Source organism: Scyliorhinus torazame, chromosome 6, assembly GCF_047496885.1.
Source record: "Scyliorhinus torazame isolate Kashiwa2021f chromosome 6, sScyTor2.1, whole genome shotgun sequence".
Lineage (NCBI taxonomy): Eukaryota > Metazoa > Chordata > Chondrichthyes > Carcharhiniformes > Scyliorhinidae > Scyliorhinus > Scyliorhinus torazame.
The window spans coordinates 143,184,248-143,203,041 of record NC_092712.1 but is presented as its reverse complement, the minus strand read 5'-3'; the positions used below and the strand labels follow the sequence as shown (position 1 = coordinate 143,203,041).

General features: G+C 45.1%; 1 protein-coding gene across 2 annotated transcripts in view; it reads right to left on the bottom strand.

Moving 5' to 3' along the window:
- Positions 1-18,794, bottom strand: part of cobl (cordon-bleu WH2 repeat protein) — a 685,350-nt gene that overhangs the window by 198,149 nt on the left and 468,407 nt on the right. For both annotated transcript variants that reach the window (XM_072508841.1, XM_072508842.1), the window contains exon 8: positions 4,224-4,332. In XM_072508841.1, the coding sequence (XP_072364942.1) occupies positions 4,224-4,332 (109 nt within the window). The remainder of the gene's footprint in view (positions 1-4,223; positions 4,333-18,794) is intronic.

The following is an 18,794-nucleotide window of genomic DNA, read 5'->3' as shown; positions in this document are numbered from 1 at the left end:
TATGTCATCTAATCTCTCCTGCCTTGCTACCACAGAGCTTGTCCTTTCCTCCTCTCCCCTCTTTTTCTGCCTTCCTACGAACTTAAAACCTGCCATATCTCTTAGGGTTTTCCAGCTCTGATAAAAGATCACAGACCCGAAATATTAACACTATTCCTGTCCTCACAGATGCTGCCGGACTGATGATTTCCCGCATTTTCTTTTTATCATGTATATTACAGTCACAAATCAGCAGTAATACATCTGACTTTACCATAATAGTGTCTTTACATGCTTAAACTTTTGTATTGCTTGAGTTAACATGTAGTGTTAGTTCAATCTTTGCAACACATCATAAACAAACAATTGCATCTTTATGCTAACGGCACTACTTTGAGACTGACACTTTGGGTGGGATTCTCTGTTTTGGAAACTAAGGGTTGACGCCGGGACTGCATCGGTGAATTTCTACCACAACTAATTGGCTCCAGTGCCGGGGCAATTCAGGATCCGTTAATATGTTAGCACCGGCGCCAAATGGAACATGGTCAACTCCAGTGAAAAACGGTGTCCGATTCGCCGGGGTCAGGATTGCTACTTGAGAGTCTGACAAGCTGCAACCGCATATTAACACCACACTCGCCACACACACCATCCCAGCCAACAAAATGTCTGCACAGAGAGCGGCACCCCGGTTTGCAGACGCCGAGCTAGAGACCCGACTGATCGCTGTGGAGGAGAGGCGGGCCACCCTGTTCCCCAGGGTGAGAAGGAGGCTGCCACCCACCACCGTACACCAAGCCTGGGCGCAGATGGCAGAGGCCAGGAGCGCCATGGGCCCCATCCCAAGTACTGGACAGCAGTGCCAGAAAAAGCTGCACGACCTCTTCACAGCGGCCAGAGAGAATAGGCCAGCACTGTACCCCAGGCACCAATCCCCATCCCAAACAAACTTAACCCTACCCCCCCACCACCCAGAGGGCAACTGAACCTCACCCATCGATAGTGTGCTCTCTCCCCACACTGCACAACATGCCAGCACCCAAACCGGCCTTCATGGCCAGGTGCCCTGGCCATGACGGCCATCAGTTTCCCACCCCGTGCTGCCCGTGCCTGAGTATCTCACACTGTGCATTGTCTGTCCCCCCCCCCCCCCCCCCGCAGAAGGCAGCCCACAACCGCCGTGAGAGAGAGAAGACCGGAGGAGGGCCACCGGACCTGGGCCCCTCATTGCCGCGGAGTGATGGGCACCGGACCTGGTCGGCAGGCCCGGAGACAGGGCAGTCACCGAGGCATCGGATGAAGAAGTGAGACATAGCTGCATTGCGGTTTTCCATGGCATGCGTGGCATGACCCACCCACAGCCCCCTAACACCACGCGCTTACACACCCCTCACCGCCCCCACACCACCCCCTCACCACTACCCACCACCCCATCCCAGGATCCAATCATGTGTCATGTCTTGTGTCTTACAGGATGAACTGTCAACGAGGCGGGCACTCGCCCTCGAGCCCAACCCCAAGCAGATTCCAGTCACGAGGAGGTGACGGATAGCGAGGAGACCCCCCCAAAAGCCAGCCCTAGATACCCCGGAGCTCCAATCCGGGGACGACACTGACTTCCCGTCACAGCTGTCTCCAACACCCTCCACCATCCCAGAGCACTCACCTCCGATGGGAATGTTAGTGAAGAGGCTCCTGGGGCACTATCTAGTGCACACCACACACGTGCTGCGGTACATCAGGTGGTGATAGGAACCTCCGAGGGGGCGGATGGTCGGAAGGTTGGCCGACCCCAGGGACTAGCTGCTGTCCGATCGATAAGGGAGATGCAGACACAGAGCCAGTGCCACTAGGAGATTGTAGTGGCGCTCCAGAGCTTGGCCAGTCACAATGGATTTTCGCTGAGGACGTCCTTGAGTTAGTCCCAGAGGGAGGTGGCACAGTTACTGTGCTCCATGGCCGCGAGCATCGAGACCCATGTCAAGACAAGAGCGGGTCTCCAGGGCTGGTGGCATGAAGTTGCACCGGAGCCTCAGGAGTTTGCTCCAGTTGCACCCACATAACGCGGGGTAGCCCGGGGGTCATAGGGCAACCCGAGGGAGGAGGGGGTGATGGAGCCTGTGACTGCTGCAGAGGAGGTGCTGGAACACCGCAGCTTCATGGAGTGTGCCAGGATGAAGGTGCCGTGCACAATGCCGGATATTAGGCACAGATGTGCATGATGTGCATCTCATGGTCACACACCAGCTACACGTTCATCGAGTGGAATCCCTTACGGTTTGTGAAGTAAGGTCTGTCTTGGGTCAGACCTCAGAGGGTGACATGTGTCCGGTCGGTCACTCCCTGTATACCTGGGGCATCCCGGGAATGACGGCAAACCCTGTGCCTGGGCATCGTAGTGGGCTCGGCGGTCCACGTGGAATTTGATATATTGTGCCAAGGGGCAATTGGAGCTCCATTACGGCGTGGATACACTTGTGCACTGTGGTCTGTGAGATCCCAGACAGGTCCCCAATCGGCACCTGGAAGGACACCGTGGATTACATTTTCAGGGCGACTGTCACCTTGATGGCCACCGGGAGCAGGTGTCCTCCCCCAAACCCTGGTGTTCCAAGTGTGCCATAATCCGGCAGATATGTTGCACTGTCGACCTGGTCAGCCGGTGTGTTCGATGGCATGCCCACTCCGGCAGGTCCTCGAATGATAGGCACTGATGGCACACACGAGGCCTCATGCGGCACTTCCTTCCCACCTCCTCCTTGCCCTGTTGCATGGCCGGCTCTCCATCCTCACTGGCTAACTGCTGCTCCTTTGGGGCAGGGCACACTGCTGTAGGATCTTCCTCGAGCAGCTCCTGCTTGTGCAGCCACAGGGCATCCCTAGGGCTGAGGCGGCCAGGATGAAGGCCACCATTCTTGGTTGAATTGAAGGGGCTGGTTTAGCACAGGGATAAATAGCTGGCTTTTAAAGCAGACCCAGGCAGGCCAGCAGCGCGGGTTCAATTCACGTACCAGCCTCCCCGAACAGGCGCTGGAATGTGGCGACTAGGGGCTTTTCACAGTCACTTCATTTGAAGCCTACTTGTGACAATAAGCGATTTTCATTTCATTTCATTTTCATTTCAATTCCAAAGTCTATTGTGTGCATGGGGTGAAAGACAGACACGTTAGCATGGTGCGCACCCTCGTGCCAACCAGGTCCATCGGGTTACATGGTGGCCCCGGTCTGCACTGCAGCTCCTGCCGCCATATGTCCCCTTATATGCCTCCCTCTCCCCCATCCCCACACCCACCCCGGCCGTTCCCCTGGCACTCTGCCCTCCGCACCGCACCCGTGGCCTCATCGGTGCCCGGCACTGCAGGTCCCCTGGCCTCAGCACCCATCCCTGCCGGCAGCGTTCCCAGTGGTTGGCGCTACCCATGCCAGCGGTCCCTGTCTGACGCCCTCCTTTAGGGGTCACCATGGGAGTTGCCCTTGTGTGGCAGTGAGATGCCCTGCCGGCGGGTGGTGTCGGTTTTTGGGGAGGGGTGGGATTGGTGGGGTGGAGAGAGGGTGTGGGGGCACCCATACAGCCAGTGCCATTCTGTTGGGCACCCGCGCCAACCACAATTTTAGACTCACACGCGATTCTCCACCCAATCGCGTTTCCCGATTCCGGCTTCGCTGGATGGAGAATCCCTCCCCTTATCTTGTGTCAGCAGAACAAAATTAATGCAGTCTGCTCTGTACTTGTGGACTTACGGGCACTTGTAGAGCACAACTTATCGATAATGAATGTCAGCAAAAGCCAATTATAAAAACTTGCATGTTGCAGTTATAATGAAACCATTGTAAAGACTCACTGATGCTAATGCTACATTCTGAAGCTTGCCAAATTTCAAAGTACCCACAGGCCAGTGACTTGAATCCACAATTATGTAGCTTTTCCAAACTACATTCAAAAAACTGCAATATAACTGGTTCATTATACATGTTAATGGTTAATGTATTAGCTAAAAGTAGAGATATGCAGAGCTGAGTCATTAAGATTTAACTTTATTACCTGATTTTAAATGGCGACGTTTCTTTCAGAAATTTAAACACACTCACCAATTTAATTTTTAGATTTTACTCACTCGCCAGAAACGCTTGATTATCAAGGTATTATTTTTCATTTTATGTCCCAACAATTAGATCAGACCCATGTCCCTCAAAAAAGTGCTAAAAATCTAAACTAAACAAAAGGTATCACTGCCACTTACCAAAGGTATTCCTCTCAAAATCTGTCCCATTGAATGTATTTGGCGTACGAGGTGGTGGGGGTGGAGCATGTCGTTTTTTCTGCGTAAGATTTACGGATTCAGCACCAATCTACAAATAAAATAGAAAATATGGCATTAAATATTCTTACATTGTGTATGATCCAGTTTGAAATTTGCACATGCAATTTTACTCCTGTTCTCAACTTTGTAAATAATGTCAATTATTTTTATTTGTTCAAGGGATGTGGGGATCGCTACCTTGACCTTCATTTATTGCCCATCCCTATTTGCCCTTGAACTGAGTGGTTTGCTAAGGGTCAACTACATCGCTGTGGGTCTGGGGTCACATGTAGGTCAGACCCGGTAAGGATGGCAAATTTCTTTCCCTCAAGGACATTAGGGAATCAGATGAATTTGTACAACATTAAAAAAAATTAATTTAGCGTACCCAATTTATTTTTTCTAATTAAGGGGCAATTTAGCATGGCCAATCCACCTAACCTGCACATCTTTGGGTTGTGGGGGTGAAACCCACGCAAACACAGGGAGAATGTGCAAACTCCACACGAACAGTGGCCCAGAGCCGGGATCGAATCTGGGACCTCGGCGTCGTGAGGCAGCAGCGCTAACCACTGCGCCACCATGTTGTAGTTTGGACAACTTTTAATTCTAAATTTTTGTTTAATTCAAATTTCACCATGTGTCCTGGTGGGATTTGAACTCAGGCCCCCAGAGCATTGGCCTCTGGATTACTACTCTAGTGACAATACCACTATGCCACCGCCTTCCTAAATTGTTCATCAAAATAGATCAGATTAGATATTTATCATCAAGTAATGTATTCTATCCAGCAGCATGGTAGCACAGTGGTTAGCACAGCTGCTCCAGGGTCCCAGGTTCGATTCCCAGCTTGTGTCGCTGTCTGTGTGGAGTCTGTACGTTCTCCCTGTATCTGCGTGGGTTTCCTCTGGGTGCTCCAGTTTTTTCCCACAGTCCAAAGATGTGCAGATTTGGTGGATTGGCCATGCTAAATTGCCCTTAGTGTCCAGAAAAAAAGTAATGTATTCTGTCCAGTATGGGCGGCTTGGTAGCACAGTGCTTGTTAGGTGAATTGGACATTCTGAATTCTCCCTCTGTGTACCCCAACAGGCGCCGTAGTGTGGCGACTTGGGGATTTTAACAGTAATGTCATTGCAGTGTTAATGTAAACCTACTTGTGACACTAATGAAGATTATCATTATTTACAAGTTATTTTAGTGATCCTAAACTCCCTTACATTTTCAATGTAAGGTAGTGGGAACAGTTAATATATTGTGGTAATCCAATGTCTCAGGCTATTGGTTTACATCCCACCATGGTAGCTGGTAAATTTAAATTCAATTGATTAATAGATCTGGAACTAAAAAGTTAGTCTCAGCAATGATGACCTTGGAACTACCAGATTGTCACAAAAAACATCTCGAAATCTGCCCATCCTGATTCGGCCTGGCCTGCATTTGAATCCAAACCTATAACAATGTGGTTTCCCCTTAACTGGCTTCTGAAATGACCTAGCAAGTCGCTCAGTTGGATCAAACTGCCACAGAAAGTCAAAGAAGAATAAAACAGGATGGACCAACCCAGCTTGACATAAGTACCATAACCAACATAACCATAACCTGCCCAGTCAACCAGCCAACATCTGGAGACTTGTACCAAAATTAGGAAAGCTGTCCCATTAATCAAGCAACAGCTGAAACAGTCGTACTTACCAAATCATATCTTACAGCCAATGTCCAAGCTCCACATCACTTTCCTTGTATATTTCCACCTGAGAGTGGCACAGTGGTAGGCAGTTTGGAGGAAGTGGCCCTAGAAATGGCTCAGTAGCAATGTACTCACCAAGCTATTTGAGTCCATGTTCTATATTCTATGTTCTATTTCCCCTAGGCCTGCAGCAGATAGTGACAGAACAAAAAGCCTTGGTCCAAATATAAACAAAAGAGGTGATGTGAGATGACAACTCTTGATATCAAGGCAGCTCTTGATTGGATATGCCATCAAGGAGCCCTCGCAAAATTGAAGTCAATGGGAATCTGGAAAACTCTCCACTGATTGATCACTGCAGGAACCCATCAAGGTTGCACCCTCAGTCTAATCACCTTGAACTGTTTCCTCAAAGACTTGACCTTCGTCATAAGACCAGAAATGGAAATGTTGGCTGATGATTCCACAATGTTCAATACCATTTGTTACTCTTCAGATACTGAAGCAGTCCCGTGCCCACATGCAGCAAGACCTGGAGAACATTGGGGCTTGGGTTGATGAGTTTCAACATTTGTGCCACACAAGTGCCAGGAAATGGCCATCTTCAACAAGAGTGAATCAAACCATCTCCTCTTGACATTCAACAGCATTACCATTACAGAATCTCCCACAATCACATTGCTGGGAATCTCCATTGACCAGAAACTTAACTGGACCAGCCATATAAATACTGTGGCTACAAGAGCAGGACAGAGCTGAGAATTCAGTGGCAAGTAACTTACCCTTTGACTCCCCAAAGCTTCTTCATCATTCACATGGCACAAGTCATGATGGAATACTCTTCACTTACCTGGATGACAGCAAATCCAATGACACTTGAGAACCTTGCAGAACAAAGCAGATCGCTTGATTGGCAGCCATCCACCCCCTGATACATCTCCATCCATCACTTCCTTCACTGTTGGTGCACAGTTGCAACAGTGTGTATGGTCTTGTGTATGATCTACAAGATATATTGCAGCAACTTGCCAAACCTCCATTAACAGCACCTTACAAACCCCCAATCTCTACCACCTATAAAGTTTCCCTTCAAACCACAACTATTCTGACTGAGAACTATGTTGCCATTTCTTCACTGTCACTCAATCAAAATTCTGAAATTCCTTCCTGACCAGCATTGAATACCTACACAAGATGGACCGCAGTGATTCAAGAAGGCAGGTGACCGGCACCTTCTCAAGAGCAATTAGGGGTGGGCAACAAATACTGACTGGGCTTATGAGCAACATAGATGCCATTTTTAAAATGCTCTTCTGATAAAAAAATGTTTTTAACAAGCAGGGCAGTGCAACATCAAACTTCTGACTGAGAATATTTCTCTTATGTTTGCAATGCACACAACTTAATAAAGCTTGGCAAATCAAACCAAGATTGGCACAGCACCACATCACACAATGAGCAGTCTGTGCCAAAAGAAGAAAGTTAATCAGTTGTTCAATTAAAAACAAACCAGACCACCCATAAGGGGGTTACACTACATGGTACTGAACACCCTGAGAACTTGGACAGCCTCTCATAAAAAAAATCATTAAGAAACTCAACCATGATTCATTATCAAAGTGAAAGGGAATGATGTCATGCACAACAAATTTAACAATGTTGAAACTTGTTTTCATCAGGGTGCCCTGTAACAGCAGATGGTAGGGTGCCTACTTCCCAACAAGATGACTAAAGGTCTGAGTCTCTGGGCTGCAAGACCCTGCTGACATTGCATTCCATCAGTTCTTAACCAGAGCACGAGAAGGAACATCTCAATACGAAGAGACCCTCTCTCTCCCTTAATAAAGGGAAAAACAGTCACATTTGGTTTGCCTCAATGCATCCCAATCCAATCATTGTTTGAACTGCATTTACAGCAGTGTCGATGCTCTTTCCCCTTGGATAAAATGGACCAAAAACATTGCAGATGCGATTTCTTCAGCTGTAAGAGAACTCTGAATTTCAGTTATGTTGAACAGAGTTCAATGGATTTGTTCAGAAGTCTGTTAGATCAATTAGGGTGGCACCCTTTGTAAGTTCGAACAAGATTAGAAAACATAGATCTTGGTCTAGATTCTAAAAAAAACAAGTGATTTTTGTTTTGCGAACCAACTATCTGTTTGCCAAAAAGTAGGAAGCCAAAATCCAACAAAATAATACATCTTTCATTGCACTCTTGTGTATCAAAACAATAGTCGTGGAAGTCATTTGTTATGGCTTACTGCTTCCTTTATGGGAAATTCAGTTCTTAACAATCTTATCTGAAGTAATTCCCTGACAAACCTTTAAAGCCACAACTTCTATTTAACAAATCGGCTGGAATGTCGCAATTACTAATGTTCCTGTTTTCAAGCACTTCTCACAAAATTAATCCTTGTATTTTCAGCACTTTTGGTCAATTAAATTTAGTCCTGAAACTGGAAAAATGTCATCCCCAAATGAATTTTTACAAAGCATAAGTCAATTACGTTCTTCATAACATTACCGCATGACCTATTTCTGACAGTTCAGGATTAATAACTGCAGACTAAAAAGAAATTCTTGATTGATTCTGTAAACAAAAAATGTCCCACTTTCCTGCCTTTGAAAAGGAACTTCAACAGAAATTTGAATTTTGAGTGCAGATGTATTTAATGTGGCAGACTACAGAATACCTCAGCGCCTTATTGTAGCAGGAATGGGTAATGAAATAGACCCCAACTGGGAACAAATTTCGGAATTTCCAAGCTGAACTGATGCCTTTTTTTGCAAAACATCCAATAGCCACAGCTTTTAAGAACTGACAGGGTGGAGCGATTAAGAATGAAGTCAAATTACATCAGTGGCAAGACTGGTTATGACCAAAAAATCAGAGCGGTCTTTTTTTTCTTCACACACATAGAAGAGATGCAATGATTGAACTATGAGCCTCAAAGGTCCATGGAGCTTCTCTCAATCTCCCATCTAGTTTCAGCAGGAAATCAGTGGACCCAAGGAAATAGCTCATTAGATATTTACTCCTCTTCTTTTGGACTTTTACCAGTCTTCCATCAAAGAGTTAGAACATGTATGGAACGATTTGCCTGGACTGTGCGCAGAACAATAATTTTCACTGTACCTCGTGACAATAAATCTAAATCAAATCAAATCAACAGGTGATCAGGAGAAACACTGCAGAATTCTAAGGCATCAAACCTCAGGGCTATTAATTAAGAGGTGCCTTCAAGCTAGAAAAGGCAAATACAAATGTAACAAAAAGATGAGTATCCAATAAACTGCGAGAAATTAATAAAGGAATACAGTAAGAGGTGCAAAAATGGAATATTAAAAAAACTTTAAGCTAATAGCAAAAAATGTATTAAATATACTAAGAGAGTGGTAAAGTGGGAAAAGGAGCAATGAAAGACAGATGAAGGCAAGATTATAAAAGACAGTAAGGCAATTGCAGACTTGTTAAATACGTGGTTTGAATCAATGTTCTTAGTGGAGGAAAAGGACAAAATACCAGCAGTACAAGTGAACTCAAAAATAAACTAACTGAAGGACCCTATTGGATTCAAAACCAGTAAAAAGAAGCCATGATGTGGAGATGCCGGAGTTGGACTGGGGTAAGCACAGTAAGAAGTCTTACAACACCAGGTTAAAGTCCAACAGGTTTGTTTCAAACACTAGCTTTCAGAGCACTGCTCCTTCCTCAGGTGAAATGAGGAAGGAGCAGTGCTCCGAAAGCTAGTGTTTGAAACAAACCTGTTGGACTTTAAACTGGTATTGTCAGACTTCTTACAGTAAAAAGGTAATGGGGAAAATGTGACAGGATAAATTAATCTCAAGACTTTCACCCAGAAAAATGAGAGGAAGGTACGGATGCATTGGTCATAACTTTCTCAAGCTCTCTAAATTCTGGAATTGTGGGCGGAATCTTACCAAAAAATGATAGTGTCAGTTCCAGTGAGAAAAATGGCATGATTCCTGCCAAACAAAGTGTGACCCTGGCTATCTTTATAGCTGGAAACAGGCTCAAAACAGAACAGGATGCCATCTTTGAAGGACACCTTCTTTGAAGGGCGCCCGACCAGCGCAGCAGTCTAACAGCCCCCAGCCATATCTCAGAGACTCTCACCACCCCTGACATTTATCGCTGGCATCTCCCTGCCCCCCATATACATCACCACTACCACCCCCCTGCAATGTCCGTTCGGTGCTGTACTCCATCCACCACACACATACGCGCACCCCCCTCCTCTCCATGTGTCTCCATGTGCTTCCCGCTAGGGGACAGCCCTGGCACTGACCCGGCACAGGTTGGCACTGCCAGGTTGGCAATGTCCCTCTATAATAGCTGTAATTACACCTGCACCCCCGGAGGGAATCCCTTGACTGCCTCATGCCTGACCAAAACGGTGGTAAATGCCACACCGGTGTCTAGTGGACACTGTGAGGGGGAAAGGTTGGAGAGAGTGCTCACTATTGATACGGTAATGTATTAAAAGGAGGTTTGTGGGCACTATTCTACAGTAGAAAGGGGGGTAAAAATCCCAAAACCAAATCACGCTGGCTAGAATTATGTTTTTCGATTTTCTCTGGATTTTGAGCTCGCGCCGAGTTTCTCATGGACGGAGATTGCTGGCTCAAAATCGTCCCCATTGTTTTTGCATTGGGAAATTGCAAACGCTTCTCATACTTAAGCAAGGATGGAGCAAGAAACCAGATGACCACAGGCCCATTAGTTGTGGGAAATGACTGAAATCAATCATCAGAGGTCGAGTGACTGAAAGCTTGGACATGCATGAGTCTTTGTCAGCCATGACCCAGTTTCTCCAACCACAATGACCTGTCTTCAAAGGTTCCCTGTCATTGAAGCATCATAGTAACTGAAAAAAATTCAGCTCTCATTCTCCTCCCATGATAGATAACTCTTCCTAATTGTAATCATCATTTAAAGCTCAAGGTCTGATGCTACCCCAGTTATACAAAGAAACTGAGAGTTGGAAACTCTCCACTCACCCTCAAAACACTCCTATTCCATCCTTGGGCCCCTCACCTCCACCTATGCGTACCTCTTGCTCTTTAAAGGCATAGCTTTTTCTTTAAGCTTACTTAGTAATAGACAACTTTTCTCTTCTCTACTACATTGATCCCTCTTTTTGAACATCCCACAGCAAACACATTTTCTGGTCTCCATCTCAGTTATACATCTCTCAGCTGTTTTCCTTTTTCGTTATATTTCTCCCATTGTCCCTTTAATTTTCTTTTAATCTGGGGTGCCCTGTTTGCATTTAGTTTTTATAAAGTGCCCCCTTTAAATTTTTACTTCCCTGGGACATTTTAACTCAGGTTAGCTCATGTTGCCTACTCTCTCTCATTTAGGACCACAGATGTTTCTTTCACTGCAGTTCCTCTTCAGGTTACTCCTCTAACTTCTGATGTTCTCTTTTTAAATTGACTTCTGCCAACGTTGCTCTTTAATAAAATGCATAGGCTGTTTGATCTGTTGATTGTGAAGGCTTCGGAAGATCAAGTTCTCTCAGTGATGAAGCACTACCACATCACAGTTTACTTCAGTTTTTGATTTAGGTCATGATGTAGTATATGATTCAATACGCCTTTTAATATTCATCAGCCCTCACCACTGTTCACTTCAGTGTTGACATATTGTTATGAAACTAGCTTTTCTCCCTATTCTCCTTGGACCCTGATTTATCCACACAATTGCTTTTGCCTGCCTTATACATTATAAGCTTTTGGGATAGCAATAACTTTCGACTTTAAACTTAGCTGGTCATACTATAACTGTATTTTCCTGGGTTGGAGCTGTCTTCCTTTTTTTATTTATATAAATATTTTCAACTTTCATGGCATCTGAGATCCTTTAAGGCACATCTGCCAATATTTTAAGTTATTTAAACAGAGAGTGCTGGAAAAGCTCAACAGGCCTGGCAGCATCTGTGAAGAAAACAGAGTTAATGTTTCGAGTCCAAAATGACTTCTTCGGGAGAGTCAAATTGGACTCGAAATGTTAACTTAGCTTACAACTTCTGTCAAACCTACTGAGCTTTTCCAGGACTTTGTATTTTTAGTCCAGGGGCTGGATTCTCTGCCGGTGGGATGCTCTGTTTTGCCGGCAGCCAGGGGGGGGGGGTTCCCGACGGCATGGGACTGTCCCACAATGGGAAACCTCATTAACCAGCTGGCGTAACTAAGGCTTCAGTTATAGTCTCATTTATAAACCTATCTTGATTTCATACCTGAGCAGGGATTCTCCGTTGCGAGTCCGCCCTGCTAGTAGCAAAGACAGAGAGAATTTGGCGCTCAGCTAAATCTCCCATTCACTGCAGCGGAACTGGAGAATCCTGCTGCCGTGAATGGATGGAGAATCCCACCCCGACCGTTCTAGGTTTTCTTGCATTTTCCTCAGACTTCATGGGCTCTCCACCCTGCTACCCATTTTCGGGTGTGGTGCTCCCCCTGCCGGCAGCGGGATCCTCCATCCCGGCAGCCGGCCATGGGGTTTCCTATAGTGGGCACCCCCACACCGGGAAATCTGCAGGCGTGAGTGCGCTGCCGGCGAAATGGAGGATCCCGCCAACGGAGAATTCAGCCCAATATATTTAACTATACAGGCTTTATTTCAATGTTTCTCATTTATTACTTTGGTGAATAATGTATTCTCTATCATCTAATTCTATGTATTCTTCCTCTCTTATAATATTTACTGACAGATAGAGAAAGACGTTCTGTTCAATCTGTTCTTTGTTGATTATCCTGCTGTTGCCAGCCTTTTCTAATTTTGTTTCAGATTTCGACCAACTGCAGGGCTTTGATTTATGCCTACATAACTGCCCTGCTTGTTAAAAGAACTGTGTTTTTATTGTTCTGAAAAATTATTGGCAATGCAAGCTAAGTTCATTGCTTCAACCTTGGTTAAACATTGATTATTCTACCACCTTCCAGCATAAGGACAGAATGGGTCATTGTATTCTTTACTGAGCATGAAGGAACAGAGCAATTGCTCTTGAATATAGACACGTTTTGATAAGACAGGATTTCTGTACTAGTGTTAATGATGGTAATATATGAGTGATCGACACATCCTATTAATCGCAGATTTCTCAATCATCTGGTTAGTCCTCTACCTGGTAAAGGTAATGGTCAGTGTTGTGTTTTGAATATGTATTTTCCTATTGGTTTTGACTGTTTTACAAGCCTGTATGGCTCACAAATTCAGAGGTCATGGACTGCAAAAGCAAAGTAACCTGAGATTGGATTATAGCCCACAATTTATTTCAACACACTTGTTATTTAGATCACTTCTAAAGGATTTGCAACTTGTTCATTTTTAAGGGTTATTAAAGATGTGCAGTTAATTCTTGTCCAGCGGAAGGAGGCATAAGGAAAAATGGCACAGTGGTATTGTCACGGGACTGGTAATCTAGATACCCAGGGTAATGCTCTGGGAACCTGGGTTTGAACCCCACCACAGCAGATGGTGAAATGTGAATTTAATATAAAGTCTGCAATTAAAATGATGGCCAAGAAACCATTGTTGATAGTTGTAAAAACCTATCTGGTTCACTAATGTTACTTTCGGGAAGGAAATCTGCCGTCCTTACCTGGTCTGGCCCACATGTGAGCCCAGATCCACATAAATGTGGTTAACTTTCAAATGCCCTCTGGAATGGCCTGGCAAGTCACTTGGCTCAAGGGCAATTAGGGATGGGTAACAAATGCTAACCTTGCCAGCGAAGCTCACATTCCTCGAACAAATAGAAAAAACAGAAAGAAAACCTTCATAACAGTCTTTTGTAGATGACTAGTTTTTTACATTACAGAACAAGGAAGGCTTAAAAAGATTAGAGTAGTATCCCATGCCTAACTGTAGCAACGGAACAACTATTGATAAACTCTTAATTTTCTAATGTGAACATAAATAAAAATGTTACTTATTCAAACAGATGAATAAAGTTCATATATTAATTTTATATATCAAGAATAAATAAAAAGCAAATGCCACACAGGTTAAAAAGTAAGTGATACCAAAAGCCGAACAAAACAACACCAGCACAAGTCAAAAACATATTTTTATATGTTTCTTGTGCCACATCCATCATACAAGTATTCGTTAATGAAAAGGATTCAAATCATCTTCAGATATTTCAACATTGTTATGGTTCAGAATAAGGCAGGAAACTCCCCATAAACATCCCCAAGTCATTTATATGTTGAAAATAGCTGAGATTTCCTCTCTAGACTGGATTCCATTATTACTTCACATTTCCACTGAGGAAACTGCGCTGTAACACAAAGTATTTTCACATGAGTTGCAGATTTGGGGGCATAATGGCTCAAGGATGTTTGTTTGGTGGGGGAATATACTTCCTCTGTTCTGCAAAACACAATGTAATCATCTCTGCTGCCCACATTAAAATTAAAACTGGAATGAAATGTCACTGTATATACTAAAAAGTGTCTCAGATAGAAATTGCATTTATAATACGTAAGCAATATTTAATAATTTTATCATTATTATCTGAAGAAAACTTCTACGTTGACATGTGACATGTTTCTCATAGCACAATGGATTAAGACAAACAAAGATAACATCGTCACAGTTTATTGAAAATCCAAACCCCCGCCCCCACCCCTTCCATTCTCGCAACTTGTTGGAGGCATTGACCTACTTATTGGGATATGGTATATTCTTTCACAGTATTGATCGCCATTGGCAGGAGAAGGAGGGCAGGCACTTTAGCCTTCACCTGACATTCACACATGTGCACCTCCAACACAGATCACAGCATGGTGAACAGAAGTGAGCAGACCAGTCAATTTTCTAATCTATAACTCGGGGGTACTGAACCATTCCAGTTTACTCAACACACATCCGGAATCAAAACTAAGGCATTTGTGCTCTGTGTGGATCAGCTGCTTTCTGGGTAAATTTGCTTAGCCATTAGACCTTTTGGAACCTTTTGCCACATCCTGAATCTTTTATCTTTGCTGTTCTAAAAGCTCATTTGGAACCGTTACCAACATACTCGTAGATTTCATAGAATTTACAGTGCAGGAGGAGGCCATTCGGCCCATCGAGTCTGCACCGTCTACCAAAAGAATGGCAGGTTTGTGTAACATTCTCCGCACACAAAGAAACAGGAAAACATTTCATGAAGATTAAGGAAAATAAGAGTAAATTTTAATAATCAAAAGCTGTCAGTTCAGAACGTCGCGGTTTAAACCAGCTTTGCAATAAGTATAGTAGGCAGAATTTATAAAGCGCATTTAAGATGTGTCACTATTGACTGGAAAAATATATCATTAAGACATTTACAATAACATTCCAGACAAGGCAATAACAAGACTTCACCAAGGAACACTGGGCTGGGTTTTACAAGCAGACATATTCCCCGTCCCAATGAAAAAGTTGGTCCTGAGCAGGTCAACTCAGAAGCCAGCTGCCCCACAGGGATAATATGTTGGGAACAGCATTAATTGATTCAGAATAGGATTTCCACCCACATGGATGTTGTGGTATTATTATAACTGTAAGAACTGCAAGGGTTAATGAAGTGTTGAGAGGAGCCACTAATGGGAGCTACAGTTACAACTATATAAGGCAGTGATGCTCAGCCTTGTGAGAGAGTGTGCGCAGGAGTTAGCGAGAGAGAATCGGAAGTATAGATAGTGTATGCGAGTGCAGATCATAGTTTATATCAGAGATTAGTTGTAGATGGGTGTAGTTTAAATGTTATTAATCAACTGTGTATTCTTTAGGAGTACGTGTCGAATCCAAGTTAGTAGCATTAATAAATTTATAGCTTTGTTTAAGTTCAAGCTATTTTGTGATCTTTATGAACATACGCCAACCATCCTGAAATAAGCAACACAAAGAACACCACAGATGGCAGCTCCATAGTCCCAGTAGCAACAGAATCGAATGGTGGCCACTGCAGGGCCAACAGCCAGTGCCCGAAGAGGAAGGGTAGTGGAGACTAAACTGAGGTAAGTCCAGTATATTGGAGGTGTCTGGCAGGGAGACCACAGCAAGGGAAGTGAAGGGAGTTGGGGGGGGAGGGGCAAGTTAGGATGTTTGGGGGTTAATGGCAGAGGGTTTTGATCTTGGTGGGGTGGGGGTGCTTCCAATAGGCACAGAGGAATTTCAGAAGGAGAAATTCCTTCTTGCCTGGCAGTAGCCCGCACAATGAATGCTGTTGGGCAAACAGGACATAAAATAGTGGTGGAGGCAGAATGAGGCATTTAAGTAGACATTGATTGGCCAGGTAAGAGCCTCAATAGGCATAACAGACAGTGATCTAAGCCGGGAATTGAACCTGCGACCCTGGCTGTGAAGCAACTGTGCTAACCACTGTGCTACCGTGCTGCCCATTAGTTATGGGGTCTCTATGGGGCGTCCCTATTTCAGGGGTCCCCCTATTCAGGGGGTCTCAGAGGGGTGCCCACTTATTCGGGAGTCTCTGTGGGGGTCACCGTATTCGGGCCTCGTTATCAGGTCACCTGCTCAAAATGGTGGCCAATGGCAGGATTTGCGATGGAATCCCTTGCGATCACCACCACGCGTAAATTTGCTTAGCTGGGGAGAGTGAATCGCTTGTGGGTGCCACTCCTAGCACCAGCACGAACCACAAGTGATTCAGTTCTGGCGGGAGAGCACAGTCTCCCAAATGGAGAATCCAGCCCTCAGAGCTTGTGGGACTGAGCTGCAGAATGATAATAACATTCTTGGTGAAGCAGAGGCAACAATCCTGAATGTCAAAAATGTTACTTTCTTGGCTGAAGCTCGCTTTCAGTCCTTGGAAAGCCAGCCACGTGGTATGTCAGAAATTCTGGAAGGTTTGGAAAACCGAGACCAGAGGAAGAATGTCCACGTCATCGGTCTGTCAGGAAAGCGGAGGGTAAGATTCCTGTGAGGTTTTTTGAGAGCTGGCCCATAATCGTTCACTTTCATGACTTCAAAGATCGCCAGAAGATTCTGGAAGCAGTGAGACGTGGCGGGACCTGGATCCATGAGGGGGGTGAAGATATTCTTTATCCGGGACTTCTCAGCAGCGACGCAGTGGAAGCGTAGAGGCTTTGACTAAATTAGAAACCAGCTCAAGGCAGCTGGAGTGAATTATGCCCTGTTTTATTCAGCAACTCTGCGAAGTCTTTTGATAACCCAACCAGATGGCGAGAATTTGAACTGACAATCTGCAACTTGTTGAAATTTGGACTTTCTCCCTGTTATATTGCTTTTTGTCTGATTTTATGCTATCATATATCCTGTTTATTGGGAGGCGTTAACATTTGAGCACTATACGAAATGTCTTATCCTAAGGACCTAAGGATCACAGGAACGTTTATTTGTGGTAGCTCTACCGCATGCTAATTATCTGTCATTTTCTCTTCTTATCCGTATCTTTATGATGGTAATACTGGTTGTTTGGTATCCTCTCTTTAATGATGACTGAGTGACACCATTGCCGGGAGGTGGGTGGAAGTTTAGATTTTCATGGGTGGGTCAAAATGCGAGAGGGACATTCCCATGTTGGATTTTTTCTTCTCTCTGTCGAGGAGTTTGGCTCCTCATAGTAATGGTAGTATGGATGTAGGGCTTGCCTTATAGGTCCTCACTTGTGTTGAGGAATGTCTCTTTAGAACTAATGTGGTTGTGATGTTTTTGTATTTTAGTTGGGTTGGGTTATAAGATGCTGACTGAATCCTGCAATGGTACAGACAGGTCTCTCATCCTAGAAAATAACGTTATCAGAACATTTTGGTGCCTCTGGTGTAACTTGAGATGGGAGAGGTGTGTTTTGGTGTACGCCCGAATGTGGCACGTAATCATATCCTATTTTTCTTCTGGTGGTCTGGGCACAATTTAACAGCCTCCTTGTACCCAACCTGGAGTCACGACTAAGCCGTTGAATCTTGCAAGAGATGAGATCAGCATATTTAAATGAGCCATTAGGCTCAGGAACAGGTATAGCGGCACCCAGGGGTTTCCCAGGTCATTGGAGACTCCTGAGTGGTCAGGGACAGGGCAGGGTGGCACCCTTACTTTCCCGCTGGCACCCAGGCACTGCCAGCGTGCCTGTGACAGTGTACTCAGGTGCCAGGGTGGCACTGCCAAAGAATGAGGCCTGAGGGAGCATGCCCATCAAAGGGGATGGGGGGTATGATGGATAGGGTGTTGAAGGTGGGTATGAAAGGGCCTCATAAATGTTGGGAGGTGAAAGGGGGGGGTGCCCAAAAGGGGAGTTGGAGAAGCCTGAAAAGGAGGGCCCTCAGCAAACCAGGCTATGCTTACTTTGAAGGTGGGGTAAGGTAAACGCCCATGTGTGCAGGAGGTGTCATTGCCCGTGGGTGGAGAGGACTTCAAGATCGGGGCATCTTTTCAAAATGGCCGGTCTCTGAGGAGCCGGTCTGGCCAGCGAGTTCACTTCACCAGTGATGAAAAAGTTTCCAGATGTTGGCTAGACCGGGGATAAACTCCCAAGGCCCAAATAAATGACTAAGAGCACGATGGAACCAAAAAAATAACAGAGTCGATTCTGAGCGGGATTAGCAGGTTGTTCCCGGCGCTTGTAGTGCTGGGAACGACCTGCTATCTTATGGTACCCTGTTGTGTTTTCAGGCCCCGTTGGGGAACGCCCCTGAGGCCATCGTTACATCATTTCCTGCACTGAGGAGCTCCGGCGATCACTCGAGCCTCCAACGGAACACTGGTGCCGGTAAATCGGGTATTATCTGTGGGTGAATATTGGTGTGGATCTCACCCAAAACGCCGGCGCGAAACACCCCGCCAAACTGGC